The sequence below is a fragment of the Oryx dammah genome, unplaced genomic scaffold, assembly GCF_014754425.2.
Source record: "Oryx dammah isolate SB20612 unplaced genomic scaffold, SCBI_Odam_1.1 HiC_scaffold_28, whole genome shotgun sequence".
In the NCBI taxonomy this organism is placed as follows: Eukaryota; Metazoa; Chordata; class Mammalia; order Artiodactyla; family Bovidae; genus Oryx; species Oryx dammah.
This window is the reverse complement of record NW_024070212.1, coordinates 11,717,624-11,737,025: the sequence shown is the minus strand read 5'-3', so window position 1 is coordinate 11,737,025 and position 19,402 is coordinate 11,717,624. Positions and strand designations below refer to the sequence as shown.

Sequence of the window (19,402 nt, the reverse complement as noted above, 5' to 3'; positions counted from 1 at the left end):
CCTCAATCTTTCCCACCATCAGGGTCTTTTCCAATGAATCAGTTCTTCGCATCAGGTGGCCAAAGTATTGGAGCTTCATCTTCAACGCCAGTCCTTCCAATAAACATTCAGGACTGATTTCCTTTAGGGTGGACTAGTTGGATCTCCCGGCAGTCCAAGGGACTCTCAAGACTCTTCCCCAACACCACAGTGCAAAAGCATCAATTCTTCGGTGCTCAGTTTTCTTTATAGTCCAACTCTCACATCCATACATGACCACTGGAAAAACCATAGCTTTGAATAGACAGACCTTTGTTGGCAAAGTAATGTCTCTGCTTTTTAATATGCTGTCTAGGTTGGTCATAGCTTTTCTTCCAAGGAAAAATTAATTTCATGGCTGCAGTCGCCATCTGAAATGATTTCGGAGCCCCCCAAAATAAAGTCTGTCACTGTTTCCATTGTTTCTCCATCTATTTGCCATGAAGTGATGGGACCAGATGCCATGATCTTAGTTTTCTGAATGTTGAAGCCAACTTTTTACTCTCCTCTTTCACTTTCATCAAGAGGCTCAATTTTTCTTCACTTTCTGTCATAAGTGTGGTGTCATTTGCAAATCTGAGGTTGTTGGTATTTCTCACAGCAACCTTGATTCCAGCTTGTGCTCCATCCAGTCCAGCATTTCTCATGATGTACTCTGCATATGAGTTAAATAACCCAGGTGACAATATACTGCCTAACTAAGACTATTTATTTAATTTCCCTAACAACAGGCCAATTAAGAGAGGATGCTGGGCCCTGCCCAGAGCACATATTTCTCAAAGTCAGGAGACCTCCCAGACCACACATGTGCAGAAAAGGCTCCTTAGAGGCCAAAGGAGAGTTATGTCAAGGGATGTTCTACCCAGATGGCTTTTCAGTAAAATCCATCTTGGCTAAGAGATGCATGCGCACACATGGGAGGATCTTGAAATATACCAAATATGGACTGTGAAACAGGCAAATTAAAATGATTGGCCAAAGGAAAACTGGAAGAAATTCCTGCCCTGTAAAATAATTGAAAGTGCCAGGAGGCTGTGACTCAGTGACTTTCTCTCCTTGAGTTGTATTCTCCCTATTGTACTGTGCTTTTCTCCTCTCTGTAAATACTGTGCTTGCTTCACTACTTTCTTCCTTTGCGGGAATTTTTTTTCTGCAAAGCTGAAGGCCAGGGCCCTTGTCACTGACCACTAGTCTACTGGCTAGGCTCTGGTGTTCTCACCGCTGGAACCCAACCTCAATCTCTAGTTGGGAATCCAAGCCCTTTTGGGAGCTGTTGCAGGCTGAGATCACTCTAGATCACCCTGATCGGGGATCCAACCAACACCCCCTGCATTGCAAGGTGTATTCTTAACCACTGGACCACCAGAGAAGTCTCTTATTATTTTATCATTAACATGATGTTTGCACTCCTAGACATTTTGGAAAACAACAAATGTAAAACAGATTAAAAATCTTCCATAATCTCTTTGCCTAGAGACATCCATTGCTTGCCTCCCACTCAAAACTTTGTTTTAAAAAACATGGTAGACGTTATACCATAGATACAACTTTAAGCACTGTTTTTAAAACTTAAATAGTAGTTGTAAAGTGTTTTTCCACATACTATCTGTACTCTACGTTGGAAAAAGAGATTTAGACAAGCAGGTTGTGAGAAACATGGTACTTAAGTGAGTGGCTGGGACCACAGCTCTTTGCAGCTCAGATACCTAACAAGAGGGACTACCTGGCAGATGAAAAAGGGATCCCTGGACTGGAGGGGCTTGGAAGCAAGTCCCAGGATAGCCAGAATGGGAGTCCTGCCTGCCTCTAGGCTTATGAATTGGCCAGCAACAGGCTCAAGCTCAGGCTTTTGGCAGTCCAGGAAACCCGGGGTGTGTGGGCGGGCGTTGGGGAAAGACCGAGGGCGGGCGTTGGGGGCGAGGGCGGAGATTCGTCCCAGAGCAGAGATAGGACGTGGGGTGCTTGCTGTTTCTGTTCTTCTGGAGGCTTCCAAATATTTGGGGGAGTTTTGAGAATGAGTGGAACCGGGCGGAGGGCGGAGAGAGGGAGCCGAGCGGGGAAAGGGGCCGACGATCGCGGCGGGCGGGCGGAGACTGATGCACCTCGGAAAGCCGGGAGCTTGATCCACCAGCCCGAGAACCTGTTACTCCCTGCTTCCAGCTGCTTGGCCCCTGGAGACCGAGCTCGATTCAGAGCCAGCAGACATCACCCTTTCTTCCCAAACCTAACTGTTTCTTTCTTTCTTTTTGTCTTCCTGCTCCCTTCTGTGCTCTCCCTCCCGTTGTCCCGGCTCCTCCGATCTGTATTCTCTCCAGACCCGCAAACGTCTTTCCCCTTCCGCGGCCTCCAGATCTCCTCCTTCGCCAACCGCAGCTGGACGCGCACGGACGGCCTCGCGTGGCTGGGAGAGCTGCAGCCCTATACTTGGCGCAATGAGTCGAGCACCATCCGCTTCCTGAAGCCTTGGTCTCAGGGCACATTCAGCGACCAGCAGTGGGAGCAGCTGCAGCACACATTTCAGGTTTATCGCAGCAGCTTCACCAGGGACATCTGGGAATTCGTGAAAATGCTGCGCGGCGACTGTGAGCTGAGGGATGGGATCGTGGACAGCTGCCCAGGGGGAGACAGTGGATGCTGAAGCCCAACCGGGAGGTTCTGGCCCCACGTGATTGCCTCCTCTCTTCCTTTTGAGTCCCACGTCTGCCTGAGAGTTCCCAGCTTGAGTCCTCAAAATACCCCTTGTTCGTTCCGCTGCAGGTCACCCATTCTCATTTACATGAACTTTGGGGTCCCCAGTATAACCCTCATGCCAATTTCTTCAACTCCTTTCAGTCTTCTAAGCTTTTCATAGATCTCTTTCCATCCCTCTCCTCAGATCCTCTTGAGATCCAGGTATCTGGAGGATGTGAGTTACTCCCGAGGAACATCTCGGAAAGCTTCTTACGTGCAGCATTTCAAGGAAGGGATGTCCTGAGTTTCCAAGGAATGTCTTGGGTGTCAGCCCCAGATGCCCCGCCTTGGAGCCAGGTGGTCTGCAAGGTGCTCAATGGGGACCAAGGGACCAAGGAAACGGTGCACTGGCTCCTCCATGACATCTGCCCCGAGTTGGTCAGAGGCCTCATGCAGACCGGGAAGCCCGAGCTGGAGGAGCAAGGTCAGCCTGCCCTTGTCACCCCCTGCCCTCCATTCCGCTCTGGGGCTCCATCTCTGGTTTTCATTCCAGGGTTCACATCCCTTTAAGCATCACGGGAAGAGGAGGGGATGGATAAGCTGTGAGGGTATTTTTGCATCCCACAAACATTAACTGGGTACCTTTTGGGTTCCATGAATTGAATTAAATAAACCCTGGGGGTCAGTCAGGATCTGTACTTGAGGAGGGAGAGGAGAAGGCAGGTGAATAGTTAAAGCAGTGTCCTGGTGGCTCAGATGGTAAAGAGTCTGCCCACCGTGCAGGAGACCCGGGTTTGATCTCTGGGTTGTGAAGATGCCCTGGAGAAGGAAATGGCAACCCCCTCCAGTATTCTTGCCTGAAAAATTTCGTGGACAGAGGAGCCCGGTGGGATATAGTCCATGGGGTTGCAAAGAATCAGGCATGACTGAGTGACTAACACTTAGAAACATGTGACGTATGTTACAGCTGAACACAGGGTGCTCTGGGAGTACAGAGTAGGGGCATTTACTGGAGACTGGATCAGGGAAGGGAATGGGGATCGGGGAAGGCTTTCCCGGAGAAGCTAATACAAACAGATTGAAATGGTGGGAGTTCATCTCCAGAGGTAGAAATGTAGGACTGATGAGCCTGCTGTGAAGTCCAGAGCCTCTGATGCGGAGTCTTCACTTTAAGATGTCTCATTCTCCTGTCGAATACAGTGAAGCCAGAGGCTTGGCTTTCCAGTGGCCCCAGTCCTGGGCCTGACCGTCTGCTGCTGGTGTGCCACGTCTCAGGATTCTACCCCAAACCTGTGTGGGTGATGTGGATGAGGGGCGAGCAGGAGGAGCCTGGCACTCAGCAAGGAGATGTCATGCCCAATGCCGACTCGACTTGGTATCTTCGAGTAACCCTGGATGTGGCGGCTGGGGAGGCGGCTGGCTTGAGTTGCCGAGTGAGGCACAGCAGTCTAGGAGACCAGGACATCATCCTGTACTGGGGTGAGAAGGAACTGGGGCCCAGCTCTGGATGGGAGGTGACAGTCCTCAAGGACAGAGGGAGGGCCTAGGGAAGGGGAGGGAAATGACACACCTAGGATGGAGGAAATGAAGCCCCAGCCAGGAGTGATAGAAGGAGGGGATTCTCAAAGGGGAGGAATAAAGATCTGTACTCAAAAAGGATTGAGACAAGGTGTTCCATAGACAAGAAAGAACAGACTAAAATCCCCACAGATCCAGAAATAGGTGGCAAGTACAGAATCCCAGGAAGATTTGCTCCCCGGAAGAGGGAAGTGAGGACTTTGAAAGGCAGGGTAACAAAGATACCTGTGGTTTATTGAGTGCTTTCTTGGTGTGAGCTGAACACTCTGCATACAGCAGAGTATGTGTGAACAATCATCCCAACTCTCCTTTGAGCAGATACTATTGTTTTCATGTTACAGATGAGAAATTGAGGCTAAGCTAGGTCAAACTGCCCTGAGTCTTATCATTAGAAAGTGGAAGAACTGGATTTAGACTCAGGTTTAGACTAGCTGTGAAACTAGTGCCTTCCTCCATATGAGTACTAGCATATGCTGAAGTGAACCAAATTATAGATGCCCAGAACCCCCCAAAAAGATGGGGCATCTAAAAACTTCAGAGGAATACAAGTAGGCACATTAAACAGGACAAGAAATAAGCATCTGGCATGCTCACATGTACTTATAGTAGGGGACCTGAGACAGATTCCCGGACTGAGACATATCCTGTATTCCCCCACACAGATGGGAAACGTGTCTCCAGGGGCTTGATTGTTGTCCTGGTAATACTGGTGTTCGTCCTTCTGTTTGTTGGAGGCTTAGTCTTCTGGTTTAGGAAGCACTGGTAAGTCTTTCCTTTCCATCTCCTCCCTGCCTCAACCCTTCTGCCTACATTTTCTCCTCTCCCCTTTTCCTTAATGGTCTCTGTTTTCTCTCACAGCCGCTATCAAGATATACCGTGACTCTCCTCCCCACACCTATCTGTCTGGACTTCAGGATCTCAGGGCTTTAGCCCTTAGAATTTGAGGGTGAAAGAGAGCTACCTTGAAGAAGCAGAGAACAGGGAGCTCTTCTCACACACTTTGAACCTTTTATCTAAGAGGATTTAAGTTTTTTTTTTTTTTCTTTTAGTATATTACAAGTGTATATGTCCAAGTAGTTCTGTTAAAAAAAAAAAAAAAAAGAAGTGCAAACTCAGATACGTCTCAGGGAAAAGCAGATAAAGGTTGCAATGTAACTGTGTGTGGTCATTAGTTGAATGATGGAATATGCAGTCAACTGGAAGATACTTTTCCTATTCCAAGGAAGCAAGTGCAACTGTTCCTTGTGAAGTATAAAGTAAGACACTGGCTTGGCTGTAACACACCTTTTTTTCAAGAAAAACAGAGGTCTAGCATTATATGTGAACAAACCTATATTAGCGTGTTGACAGAAACCTTTACAATATGTGGGGTGTTGTTCAGTTGCTCAGTCGTGTCTGACTCTTTGGGACCCTATCAGTTCAGTTCAGTTGCTCAGCATACCAGGCTTCCCTGTCCCTCGCCATCTTCTGGAGCTTACTCAAACTCATGTCCATTGAGACAGCGATGCCATCCAACCATCTCATCCTCTATTGTCCCCTTCTCCTCCCACCTTCAATCTTTCCTAGCATCAGGGTTTTTTTCTAACGAGTCAGCCAAAATATTGGAGCTTCAGTTTCAGCATCAGTCCTTCTGATGAATATTTCGGGTTGATTTCCTTTAGGATTGACTGGTTTGATCTCTTTGCAGTCCAACGGACTCTCAAGAGTCTTTTCCAACCCCACAGTTCAAAAACATCAATTCTTCGGCATTTACCCTTCTTTATGGTCCAACTCTCACATCTATACATGACTACCGGTAAAATCATAGCTTTGACTAGACAGAGTAATGTTGGCAAAGTAATGTCTTTACTTTTTAATACGTTGTCTAGGTTTGTCATAGCTTTTCTTCCAAAGAGCATGCATCTTTTGATTTCATGGCTGCAGTCACTATCTGCAGTGATTCTGTGTGGGAAACATGTTTTACTGATTTCTCAGAAATATCTCCTGGAATTTAGTACTCATTCCCTCTTCCTCCCCACCTGTAATTCAGACATTCGGACTGACACGTCAGCATTAGCTAGCTGTTCTGTACACAGAACAAACCCCCTTATCTTCAAAGACCTTTCCTTACGACTCATATGATTACCTCCAGACCTCCAGGAGGAAGCCTCCTTGATCCCTGAATTCTAGTCTCTGTCTTGCTTTCCTGCGCTTAAAGATTACAAAATAAATTACCAATAAAATATGTGCTCAGCAAGTTCTTGGGGAGTTGCTTCTCTGAATGCTCTCCCTGTGCTGTCTGTCATAATACTGTGTGTTTGAATATTATTCAGTGTGAAACCACCACAATTTGGAGCCCAAGAAAATAAAGTCTGTTGCTGTTTCCACTGTTTCCTCATCTATTTGCCATGAAATAATGGGACCAGATGCCATGATCTTAGTTTTTTGAATGTTGAGTTTTAAGTCAGTTTTTTCTGGGATGTGGGATACTCCAAATACGCCTCTGCTGGATGACACTAGGCCTCCCAGTTTGTGTCTGTGATATGGCAAGTTTGTCCTGAATGATACATTGAGAATTTCAGAACCTTCTCTGGTAGTTCAGATGGTAAGGAGTCTTCCTACAATGCAGGAGATCTGGGTTTGATCCCTGGGTCAGGAAGATCCCCTGAAGGGGATGGCAACCCACTCCAGTATTCTTGCCTGGAGAATCCCATGGACAGAGGAGACAATCCGTGGAATCACATAGAATTGGTCATGACTGAGCGACTAATGCTTTCACTTTCACTTTCAGAACCTAGCTTCTATTTTGAACCTGAATTTACAAAGATAGACATTTTCAAAGAAAGTTAGGTTGTAGGAAACAGAGATGTCTCAAGTTTTTACTTCATGTAACTTGATTAAAAGAGGAGAAATCATAGTGTGGGTATATAACATAGAAAAAGCTACTTTTGGTAGTGATATTTCTCTCACGTGGCCAGTTGTTTTTTTCAGAATGGATGGAGACAGATTCTCCCACTTATAGCTATTAAATGAGACTATACATGAGCTGGGCTGAACCGATTTGGACAGGCATGAGCGCTAGTGGTTGGCCAAGCTGTCTGCTCTATTCTTAGCCTAGATAAAAGAAGCAGGAAATGTAAAGGAACAGCAGCCTTTCCCAATGCGAAGAAATTTGACGGTCAAGATAAAATCATCTGTAGCTACCAGGGAAGCAGTCGCTTGGCACTCAAGTCCCTTGAACATCCAGAAAAAAGACTAAGCTTGTGAAGTCTTTGCTTGAGAAAATTAAGATTTGGCATCTTCTGTGTTGGACTTGCAGATAAAACCTAGGATGTGTGTGGAAATGCAGCTAGTTTCTAAATCCGTGGTTTCCAAACTGGTTTCCTAACCTGTAGCCTCATCACCTGGAAAGTTGCAAATTATGTTGGGCCACCCCCTGCCAATGAGCTCTACTAAATGAGAAATCATAGGAGTGGGGCCCAGTCATCTGTGTTTTATCAAGCCCTCAGGTGATTCTGGGGGCTTCACAGGTGGTCAGTGGTAAATAATCTGCCTGCCAATGCAGGAGGTGCAACAGACATGGGTTCGATCCCTGCGTAGGGAAGATCCCTGGAGTAGGAAATGGCAACCCGCTCCAGTATGCTTGCCTAGAAAGTTCACTGGACAGAAGATCCTGGTGGGCTACAGTCCATGGGGTCACAAACAGTCATACGTAGCTGAAAGACTTGGTGCACAGACACACACACACACACAGAGTTAATTCTGATGTTCAGTTAAAGTTAGAGAATCACTGTAAGTACTGTACGTTGCTATGCAACAGATTCATCAGAATGCTAAATGAAATATTGGCTTGAGGTTAGTTAGGGAAGGCCCCCTGGAGAGAGGGGAAATTGAAGCAGGAAGTAGAGGTCCACTGAGGTGAACCAACAAGTGCATTGGGTCAGGAGACAAGGATCTCCTCCTTATTTACTCACTTTATTCCTGTGCCAAAAGCAGATACTAATGTCTGTTTTGGTCATGCTACAGATCGAATGTCTATGTCCTGTGTCCTCTGTTGAAAACCGAATACCCAAGGTGATGGTTTTAGATGGTGAGTTCTTTGGGAGGAGATTAAACCATGAGGTCTGAGCTCTCATGAATGGGATTAGTGACCTTATAAAAAGGGTCCTTATCTATATATAGCACATACATAGAGTTCCCTATATATATAGATTACATATATATAGATTATATATATAGATTACACTGTTGTAATCTATATGGGAAAGATCTCAAAAAGAATTATATGTATATGTATAATTAAATCACTTTGCTGTACACCTGAAACTAATGTAACATTTTAAATCAGCTATAAACGTGAAGTCGCTCAGTCATGTCCGACTCTTTGCGACCCCAAGGACTGCAGCCTCCCAGACTCCTCTGTCCATGGGATTTTCCAGGCAGGAGTACTACAGGGGGTTGCCATTTCCTTCTCCAGGGGATCTTCCTGAGTCGGGGATTGAACCTGGGTCTCCTGCATTGCAGGCAGATGCTTTACCCTCTAAGCCACCAGGAAAGCCCAAATCAGCTATACTCCAGTATAAATAATTAAGGTCTTTGTCTCCTCTACCACTAGCGAAGCAAGACACAGCAAGAATATGCGGTCTACGAACCAGGAAGTGGACTCAGTTGATCCGGTAGTTCTCAGCCTCCAGAACTGTGAGAAAAACATTTCTATTGTTTTTAAGCCACCCAGTTTATGGTATTTTGTTATGGTAGCCAAGTGAACAAAGATAGATAATCTTATAAATGCCGTGAGAAGCAATGTGTACAAATGTGTGGCAATCCACAATGCTTTTAAAAATGTAGCACCTGTTCACAGTTTTTGGTATCATGCTGACCTCAGGGGATGCTCTTCAGCTTAGCTTCCTCGAGCAGTGTCTAGCTTCTGAACAATCCCATTGGTCTTCTACAGTTTTCATGCATATGTGTTAATGTCCTCTCTGAAATCTTTTTCGGAATGCTTCAGCATGAATTTATCATAGCTTTGGTTCATTTTTAAGCAACTTTGGTTTGTTTTCAAAGTAAATGTTTATTCTCCAGGAAATTTTGTCTCCTTCCTTTAAATACTCAGCTCAAAATATCTCAGAAAATCCTTTGAATTCATTTCAGAATGTTTATTCTCTTTATGGATATTATGTTCCTTATTGAGTGCTGTGCTGAAAGTCAGTTTATTGACCCTTAAGTCTTGCTTCATTTTATACTCTGATAATTGGTGAAATTCCTCTAATCGTTTCTTCTTCAGAGTTAGCACAATGTTAAACAATTTTTCAGTAGAGCACCCTGGAGAGGTAGTGTTGGAGGGAGCTGCTCTCCTGCAGCTTCCAACTTCTGCAGGTCAGGTCAGCAAAGTGGGTGAGAAGGCACCCTCTGGGCTGCTGCCCCAGCTATGTGCCCAGAGCTTGGACACTCGGTAACCTTGCAGCTTCGGCCTGGCAATTTTCCTGCCCCTCCCAGTGCCCCATCCTCTCTTCGGATGCTCACATGGCCTATGCTGTTAGGTTCATCTTCTGACTAGAGCTTTCTGCTGAGTCTCACTCTCTCTGCCTGCCCTCACCTGTGGTCTGGAGAAATGCTTTCAGCTTGTCCGGTGACTGCAGACAAGCTATGCCCTGAACAAACCTGTGAACTCTTTTGTTACCCAAGGGGATAAACTACATCTTCTCTGTCAGCATTATATTAAGGTAATAAAATCAACAAACAGTTGAATAGAGGAGTAGAATAGAAAGGTAAGAAATAGATCTCAGTTTATATGGGAATATATGAGCTATTATTTTATATCACTGGAAAAAATAATGAGCAGGCTGGTTTCTCATCTACAAAAAATAATATTGGAACTCTCCCTCATAAAATAAATATAAATAAATTCCAGATGTAGTAAAGACTGAGGTTTTGAAGATTTTTAAAACCAAAATATGAATTCAGAAACTATAAAATATGCACATGTTAAAAAATAAAAAGTTTGTATGGTAGTAGATGACATAAATCAATTTTAGGTTGGGGGAATATCTAAACTGCAAAATACAAGTAACATTAGCTAACATAAATACTGAGAAAAGTATGTTTATGAGAAAATGTTTAACACTCAAGCAATAAATTGGCAAAGACTGAATAGATAAATCATAAAGAGCAAATATAAAATGGCAAATAAATATAAGATAATCATCCTTATTAATAGTCACAGAAAAGGAAATTAAAGTAAAAATGAAATATCCATTCTATCATAGCAGACTGACAACAAGGAGGGAGAGTACCACATATATGATTTTTAAAAGCAGCCTTTTGGGAAGCTATTTGATAAAATCTCTTCACATAAAAAATTTGCAGACCTCTCAATTCAGAAATTCTACTCTTGAGACTGTATTTTATTAAAATAAGAGCATCAGAATGTGAGGCTGTATGTTTAATAATGATTGTTGCAGCTCTTTCATAGGCATGTAGGCGTATACACATTTTGTTTCAGCAAAAAAACAGAAGCAAATGTTAATTAGGATTAGGTGTACTTGGTTAAAGCATAAACAACTGAAATAAACGGAGCTGAAACAAAGTAAATGTTTATATCTCTTTATATGTATTTTGTTGTGGTAAAAACCTGAAGCAAGCATGAATTAGGATTTGGACTTCCCTGGTGGCTCAGATGGTAAAGCATCTGCCTACAATGCGGGAGACCCAGGTTCATTTCCTGGGTTGGGAAGATCTCCTGGAGAAGAAAACGGCAACCCACTCCAGTATTCTTGCCTGGAAAATCCCATGGATGGAGGAGCCTGTAGGCTACAGTTGTCCATGGGGTCGCAAAGAGTTGGACACGACTGAGCGACTTCACTTCACTTCACGATTGCTTAAAGCATAAACAGCTCAAATAATGGGGACTAAAACAAAGTCCCCATTTATTTCTCTTTCACATAATAGAAGTCCAGAAGTAGGCACTCAAAGATTAATATGAAGTTAACAGAAACTCAGGCTTCTTCCACCTCATTGCTTTACTTACTGTCAGACTTCAATGTAAAATGCTACTGTTTTATCATGATACATTTTTGGGTAGCCTCCTGGAGGAAGGGGAAGACATCTTCCCTTCTCCCCACTTTAAGGTAAATTCTCAGAAGTAAGACACATCCAAGACCCTTTTGCTGCTTCTTGGTAAGTAGTCACAGAAGCACACCAACCAAATGTACAAGCAAAGCTGGGGCATGTATTTAGTTTGGTGATAATGTGCTTAGCTAAATATCCGATTTTGTTATTAATGAATTTGGGGAGGCACCTAGAAACCTTTGTTAAGGGCAAACCATAGAACAACATATGGCTTCCCTGATAGCTCAGTTGGTAAAGAATCTGCCTGTAATGCAAGAGACCTTGGTTCGATTCCCTGGTTGGGAAGATCTGCTGTAGAAGGGATAGGCTACCCACTCCAGTGTAGCATTTCATGTTGAAGCCTGACAGTAAGTAACAGAGCAATGAGGTGGAAGAAACCTGAGTCTCTGTTAAGTTCATGTAGCTATATAGGCTACTGTATAGTCATAGGGTCGAAAAGAGTCAGACACGACTGAGCGACTTTTACTTTCACAGAACAACAAGGAGTTAATGAATAAAATAAATCAGATATTTACGACCCCATGGACACCAGGCTCCTCCGCTCACAGGATTTTCTAGGCAAGAATACTGGAGTGGGTTGCCATTTCCTTCTCCAGGGAATCTTCCCAACCCAGGGATTGAACCTAGGTCTCCCGCATTGTAGATAGACACTTTACCATCTGAGCCACCAGGGAAGTCCATTAAAGGTGAGTAGGAAGAGCTAAAACAGCTTTATAAAGCTTTAAGAATCCTTTATCTTAATTTTTTTGTTTATTGAAAAGAATAAATAATATCTATGTGTAGAGAGATTTAAAAGAAATTAAAAATACAAGTTAGAATATGAAATGATAAAAATACTGTGTTCATTTGGCAGTGTTTTTCCTTTCCTAGTGGTACCTAAAATAATGGTGTACTTAAATTGATGACATCTTTTGTAACATAGTATGATGAACTATGATAACAATAACAAGTTAATATGAAATAGTATTATATAAAATAAGGCAACAGAATATAAATCTGATAATGCTGCTGCTGCTGCTAAGTCTCTTCAGTCATGTCCGACTCTGTGCGATCCCATAGACGGCAGCCCACAAGGCTCCCCCATCCCTGGGATTCTCCAGGCAAGAACATTGGAGTGGGTCGCTATTTTCTTCTCCAGTGCATCAAAGTGAAAAGTGAAAGTGAAGTCGCTCAGTCATGTCCGACTCTTAGCAACCCCATGAACTGCAGCCTACCAGGCTCCTCCGCCCATGGGATTTTCCAGGCAAGAGTACTGGAGTGGGGTACCATTGCCTTTTCCAAAATCTGATAATAACTGTACCCAAAATTTTGCATAATTTCCCTCTTGGTCATTATCCTAAACAACTTAAATCTTAATACATGGCTGTCCCTTGCTATCACAGCACATCTTTCTTACTCCTGGTATCTAACTCTTTGGACTATTTGGGCAGCTCCATTCCTCAGCCTCCTGGAACGCACTGACCCATTGTTAGCTTTCCTGGTGTGTGTGTGTGTTGGCTCCCTTGCTCCAAAATCTAATGATCAATTGCAGTTCACTCTAGAGTTTTTCAAAGTGTGAAAGTGAAAGTTGCTCATTCATGTCTGACTGTTTGCCATTCCTTGGACTGTAGCCTGTTCATGGAATTCTCAGGCAGGAATACTGGAGTGAGTAGCCATTCCCTTCTCCAGGATACCTTCCAGACCCAGGGATTGAACCCAGGTCCCCTGCATTGCAATCAGATACTTTACCACTTGAGCCAGCAGGGAAGTGTTAGAAAAATACATATATATTTGGGGAAGGGGTACAAATGTTATTTTTTCTTTTGTTTTCCCTATCATTGGAATCTAGCAAAAAAAAACCCCCACTTTATCCAAAATGCAGAGTGGCTTGCTAAATTTTTCTTTGATACCTTCTTATATGGTAAAGTTTAGAAAGGCAAAAACTACATTTCTTAAACTTTTTTGCAGCTAGACTTTGTAAATTCAGTTCAGTCCAGTTCAGTCGCTCAGTCGTGTCCGACTCTTTGCGACCTCATGAATTGCAGCATGCCAGGCCTCCCTGTCCATCACCAACTCCCGGAGTTCACTGAAACTCATGTCCATCGATTCGGTGATGCCATCCAGCCATCTCATCCTCTGTCATCCCTTCTCCTCCTGCCCCCAATCCCTCCCAGCATCAGAGTCTTTTCCAATGAGTCAACTCTTCGCATGAGGTGGCCAAAGTATTGGAGTTTCAGCTTCAACATCAGTCCTTCCAATGAACATCCAGGACTGATCTCCTTTAGGATGGACTGGTTGGATCTCCTTGCAGTCCAAGGGACTCTCAAGAGTCTTCTCCAACACCACAGTTCAAAAGCATCAATTCTTTGGGACTCAGCTTTCTTCACAGTCCAACTTTCACATCCATACATGACCACTGGAAAAACCATAGCCTTGACTAGACGGACCTTTGTTGGAAAAGTAATGTCTCTGCTATTGAATATGCTATCTAGGTTGGTCATAACTTTCCTTCCAAGGAGTAAGCGTCTTTTAATTTCATGGCTGCAATCACCATCTGCAGTGATTTTGGAGACCAAAAAAAATAAAGTCTGACACTGTTTCCACTGTTTCCCCATCTATTTCCCATGAAGTGATGGGACCGGATGCCATGATCTTTGTTTTCTGAATGTTGAGCTTTAAGCCAACTTTTTCACTCTCCTCTTTCACTTTCATCAAGAGGCTTTTGAGTTCCTCTTCACTTTCTGTCATAAGAGTGGTGTCATCTGCATATCTGAGGTTATTGAGATTTCTCCTGGCAATCTTGATTCCAGATTGTGCTTCTTCCAGCCCAGGGTTTCTCATGATGTACTCTGCATAGAAGTTAAATAAGCAGGGTGACAATATACAGCCTTGACGTACTCCTTTTCCTATTTGGAACCAGTCTGTTATTCCATGTTCAGTTCTAACTGACCTGCATATAGATTTCTCAAGAGGCAGGTCAGGTGGTCTGGTATTCCCATCTTTTGAAGAATTTTCCACAGTTTCTTGTGATCCACACTGTCAAAGGCTTTGGCATAGTCAATAAAGCAGAAATAGATATTTTTCTGGAGGTCTCTTGCTTTTTTGATGATACAGTGGATGTTGGCACTTTGATCTCTGGTTCCTCTGTGTTTTCTAAAACCAGTTTGAACATCTGGAAGTTTATGATTCACGTATTGCTGAAGCCTGGCTTGAAGAATTTTGAGCATCACTTTACTAGCGTGTGAGATGAGTGCAATTTTGCAGTAGTTTGAGCATTCTTTTGCATTGCCTTTCTTTGGGATAGGAAGGAAAACTGACCTTTTCCAGTCCTGTGGTCACTGCTGAGTTTTCCAAATTTGCTGGCATATTGAGTGCAGCACTTTCACAGCATCATGTTTTAGGATTTAAAACAGCTCAACTGGAATTCCATCACCTCCTCTAGCTTTGTTCATAGTGATGCTTTCTAAGGCCCACTTGACTTCACATTCCAAGATGTCTGGCTCTAGGTGAGTTTGTAAATTAGGTTTCACCAATTAGATGTACTCATGTGACACTTGTGGGAAGGTTTTTTACCTACATTTGTAGCTAAACTTTCTTTGATAGAAATAAACTTATTCAGCTGATCTCTTTCATTTTAAGTGAACTTTAGTGGTCTATGTTTTTCAAGGAGTCTATTCATTTCTTCAGAGTTGTTAAATTTTATGACATAAAGTAATATTTGTAATATTACATTTGTAATATTCCATTATTGATCTTTTAACATCTATAAGGTCTGTAGTTATGTCATCTTTTTCCTTTCTGTTATTATTAATTTGTTTCTTTCCTCTTTTTTTCTTCTTTTTTTTTACTGACTAGTCAGGCTAGAGTTTTATCAATTTTATTGATCTGCTCATTAATGTCCTTTTCCTATTTACTTCATTTGAGCTTTGTTTTGGGTTAAAACTAAGTTACTTGGAAATCTTTCTGATCCTTTAGAGGTTTGATTTTAAGTGTTGTTAGGTAGGATCAGTGCAAACTTTGGGGTTAATTTTGACTCACTGCTTTAAATAATACCATCTTAACACTTTACTGAAGTACTGTTGTTCATTTGCTAAGTTGTGTCTGACTCTTTGCAACCCCATGGATGATAACCTGCCAAGGTTCCTCTGTCCTTGGAATTTTCCAGGCAAGAATACTGGAGTGGGTTGTCATTTCCTTTTGCAGAAGTACTGAAGTACTAGAGAGGTTCCAAATCTGTGGACTTCTCTGTGCAGCTGTTTCCTGTCTGCAACTCTGCCCTGTGAAATATGACCACCTTGTTGCAACCACATGGACTATAGTGTCCATGGAGTTCTTTAAGTCAGAATATTGGAGTGGGTACCTTTTCCTTCTCCAGGGGATCTTCCCAACCCAGGGATCAAACCCAGGTCTCCTGCATTGCGGGCAGATTTGTCACTAGCTGAAGCACAAGGGGAGCCTTTGGCCTTTCTGAATTCCTAACTCTGCATCCTCAACTCAGGGAGATTGTGAGGCTCTACATATAACCCTTTCCCTGGATGCAGTTTAAAAGCTCTCTTCAAGAAATGAACTGGGGGTAATTGACTCACCTTGCTTATTCCTCTCTGTCAGAGATCGCTGCCCTGTGCTGCCTGATGGTCAATGTCCAAACATTGTTGTTTCATATAGATTTCCCACTTTTTTATATTTTGTTTTTAATTGTATGATTATCACTTTACAATATTATGATTTTTTTTTTGCCATATATCAGCATGAAACAACCATAGGTATACATATGTCCTCTTCCTCTTACACCCTCCTCTCACCTCCCTCCTTTGTCCACTTTTTTAGTTATGTCAGGCCAGAATAAATACGGTTCTCGTTTTTCCATCTTGTCTGGAAGAGGAGTTCCACTTATGTGACCTTTGGAAGTCAGGAATAAATAAAGAGCTTTTCCTACTTCATTTCTGTTCACTGGCAAATAGAGTTGTGGAGATGTAAGGTTTATCTGTATTCCAGTTTCCATTCTCCAAACCTTTGTGTTCATAGACAGTAGCTGTGGTTAGCAGTGACAGAAGAATCTCTCTAACTCCAGCTTCCCTGGATTACAACCACTGTATTGAACTTGGATTTGAATTCAGTAGATTAAAGATCCCTCCTTCCCTTAATCACCACCATGACTCAGTTGTAAAGTGTCCTGTGTGCTAATCATGTTTTCAAAATTTTCTGTATTTTATAATGCTTTGGCATCTTGAGGTCCTTACCTGTCAAGGAGAGACTGGCCCTCCCAGGGATAACTAATTCCTTGAGATAGTAAACTCTCCTTTAAGCAAACCTGTCATATGCAGGTTCAGTTCAGTTCAGTTCAGTCGCTCAGTCGTGTCCGACTCATTGCGACCCCATGAATTGCAGCACGCCAGGCCTCCCTGTCCATCACCAACTCCCGGAGTTCACTCAGACTCACGTCCATAGAGTCAGTGATGCCATCCAACAAATCCAAATCGCATATTCCAACCACCTCCATTACTAACTCTCACATACCAAGTCAATATTTCCCCTACCCTTAATCACCCCAAGACAAGGTACCAAACAACTAGTTGTTGTTCAGTCACTAAGTTGTGTCCAGCTCTCTGGAACCCCACGGACTGCAGCATGCCAGGCTTCCCTGTCTTTCACTATCTCCCAGACTTTGCTTAAATTCATGTCCATTAAGTCGGTGATGCTATCTGACCATTTCATCCTCTGTTGCCCCCTTCTCCTTTTGCCTTCAATCTTTCTCAGTATCAGGGTCTTTTCCAACCAGTCAGCTCTTTGCAACAGGTGACCAAAATATTGGAGCTTCAGCTTCAGTCCTTCCAATGAATATTCAGGGTTGATTTCCTTTAGTCAATTGATTGACTGCTTTGATCTTCTTGCTCTCCAAGGGGCTCTCAAGAGTCTTCTCTTCTTCTTGCTCTCCAAGGGGCTCTCAAGAGTCTTCTCTAGCACCATAATTTGAAAGCATCAATTCTTTGGCTCTCACCCTTCTTTATGATCCAACTCTCACCAAATAACTGGAGACCACCCTTATAACTCATTTAGTTTTTATTGTTGTTAGTAGCTAAGTCATATCTGATTTTTTTGTGACCCCCACAGACTATAGCCTGCCAAGATCCTCTGTCCATGGGACTTCCCAGGCAAGAATACTGGAGGAGGGTGCCTTTTCCTCCTGCAGGGGATCTTCACAACCCAGTGATCGAACCTGTGTCTCTTGCATTGGCAAGAGAGTTTGTTACCACTGAGCCACCAGGGAAGCCCGTTTATAACTCATAACTCACTGAAATTATTCAAATAACCCAATTCTAAACTATTTACTTTGACCTGCCTTGCCTTTCCTGTGGAAATCACAACAGAGTCTTATGCCCATGCTGTCCCCTTATTCCTTCTCTCTCGTGACTGCTCTTGATTTTATCCGATGTGGACTTGCATGATGTGGTATGCCCCCTTCTCTTGAGGATTGTAAGTAATAATTTCTTCCAGCAGAGGCAATTGTCTCTGTGTCTGTCACATTATCATGCTTGATTAAATGAAATCCTGGTCCAAGTTAAAACATCCTGGGAGTCATTTCTGCAATTCTCAGCCTAGACTGTTCTCTCTACCTTCCAACAGTTTTGTAACACTCCATTGCTTGTAATGAAATGTCTTATTGCCTAAAACACTTATTCATCTCATTAATCACTGACTTCATCATGCAGCTACAGGAAGGAGACGCTATAAGAAAAATATTCTTGCTATTAAAAGCTATATCCCATGGTAATATTAAAAGTCACATGCTTAAGACTAAATGAGTGGTGACCTCCCTGGTGGTCCAGTGGTTAATAATCTGCCTTGCAATGATGCAGAGAAAAAGGGTTCAGTTCCTGGTTGGGGAACTGAGATCTCACATGCTGATGGGCAACTAAGCTGCAATTACTGAGCCTGCAATCTGGAGCCTGTGTGCCACAACTAGAGAAGCCCATTCACCTCCAGGAAGCCAAATAAATAAATATTTTTAAAAAAGACTAATTAACCTCCAATTAAAATAAATAAATTTATATTAAAAAAAAGACTAAATAAGTGAAGGGGATGGTAGAATGGAGAGCATAAAAGGGCATAAAATAGTTCATTGGTAGAAAGCGTCAACTACAAATTGGCCCTTTCCCTCTGCCTCTACAAGTATATCACAAGCTGCTGACCTTTAACACACTCTGAAAAGAGTTCAGGGATCAGGAAAGAAGCACTCTGTGTCCTGGGAAAAACTGGCATAGTAGGCCTTCAGATAGCTATTTTCAGGAGAAGATTTTATGAGCCCAATTCTTACATCTTCTCATACCTAGAAAAGTACTAAAATCTTTCATGGTGATACTACTACTTGTGGCTAGCAGCAACTTTCTACAAAAACATGTGCTTGATTGCATGCATTCACCCTTCATCAAAATCACATGTATAATAATTCTTCCTTACTCCTTGACTCTTTGAAGCAGTCAAAGCTATCTGAAATGCTGCCTCTTGGGCTATAGTCCTCATTTTGCCACAAATAAAACTTAACTCACAATGCACTCTCACACTCTGCATTTTTTTCAGTCAACAACGCTTACGTAGTCACAGAATATTAAGAACAGTGCTGACACGAAGTGAGCTCACGTCCAAGGGCTTCAGCTAAGATCATGCTTCATTTTCCAGGATTAGCCAAGAGACCACTAATTCTCTCTGAAGTCTTTTAAAGTGCTTTCTGGAGTAACAGAGCTTCCTAGTGTTTAGCAAGACAGGGGACTGGGCCAGTGAAGTGTGTAAAATTGTTGAATCTCAAAAGTTTTTGATATTATAGAATCTATCATATGGATATTCAGACAGATTCATCACTTCTATATGGTATTCAAAAATTCTGGAAATATAGATACTGCTGTAATATTATGTGAAGGTTGAAGAGATTGTTAACATAATACCATTAGTAGCCCAAATGGTCTTAACTGTCTTGAGTCAAAAATTAAAAAAAAAAAAAAAAAAGCATTTCCAATCATGAGTACAGTGTGTCCTGGACAGCTGTTCCCTCCAG

At 42.8% G+C, this 19,402-nt stretch overlaps 1 protein-coding gene across 1 annotated transcript; it reads left to right on the top strand.

The window, feature by feature from the left end:
• The first annotated feature begins 1,931 nt into the window (after nt 1–1,931).
• Nucleotides 1,932–6,632, top strand: LOC120855651 (antigen-presenting glycoprotein CD1d). Its single transcript, XM_040230192.1, has 5 exons — nt 1,932–2,600; nt 2,894–3,172; nt 3,889–4,167; nt 4,929–5,028; nt 5,125–6,632. Exons 1-5 carry the CDS (start codon nt 2,033–2,035, stop codon nt 5,144–5,146), a joined length of 1,248 nt encoding a protein of 415 aa, XP_040086126.1. The 5' UTR covers nt 1,932–2,032; the 3' UTR covers nt 5,147–6,632.
• The last annotated feature ends 12,770 nt before the right edge of the window (nt 6,633–19,402 follow it).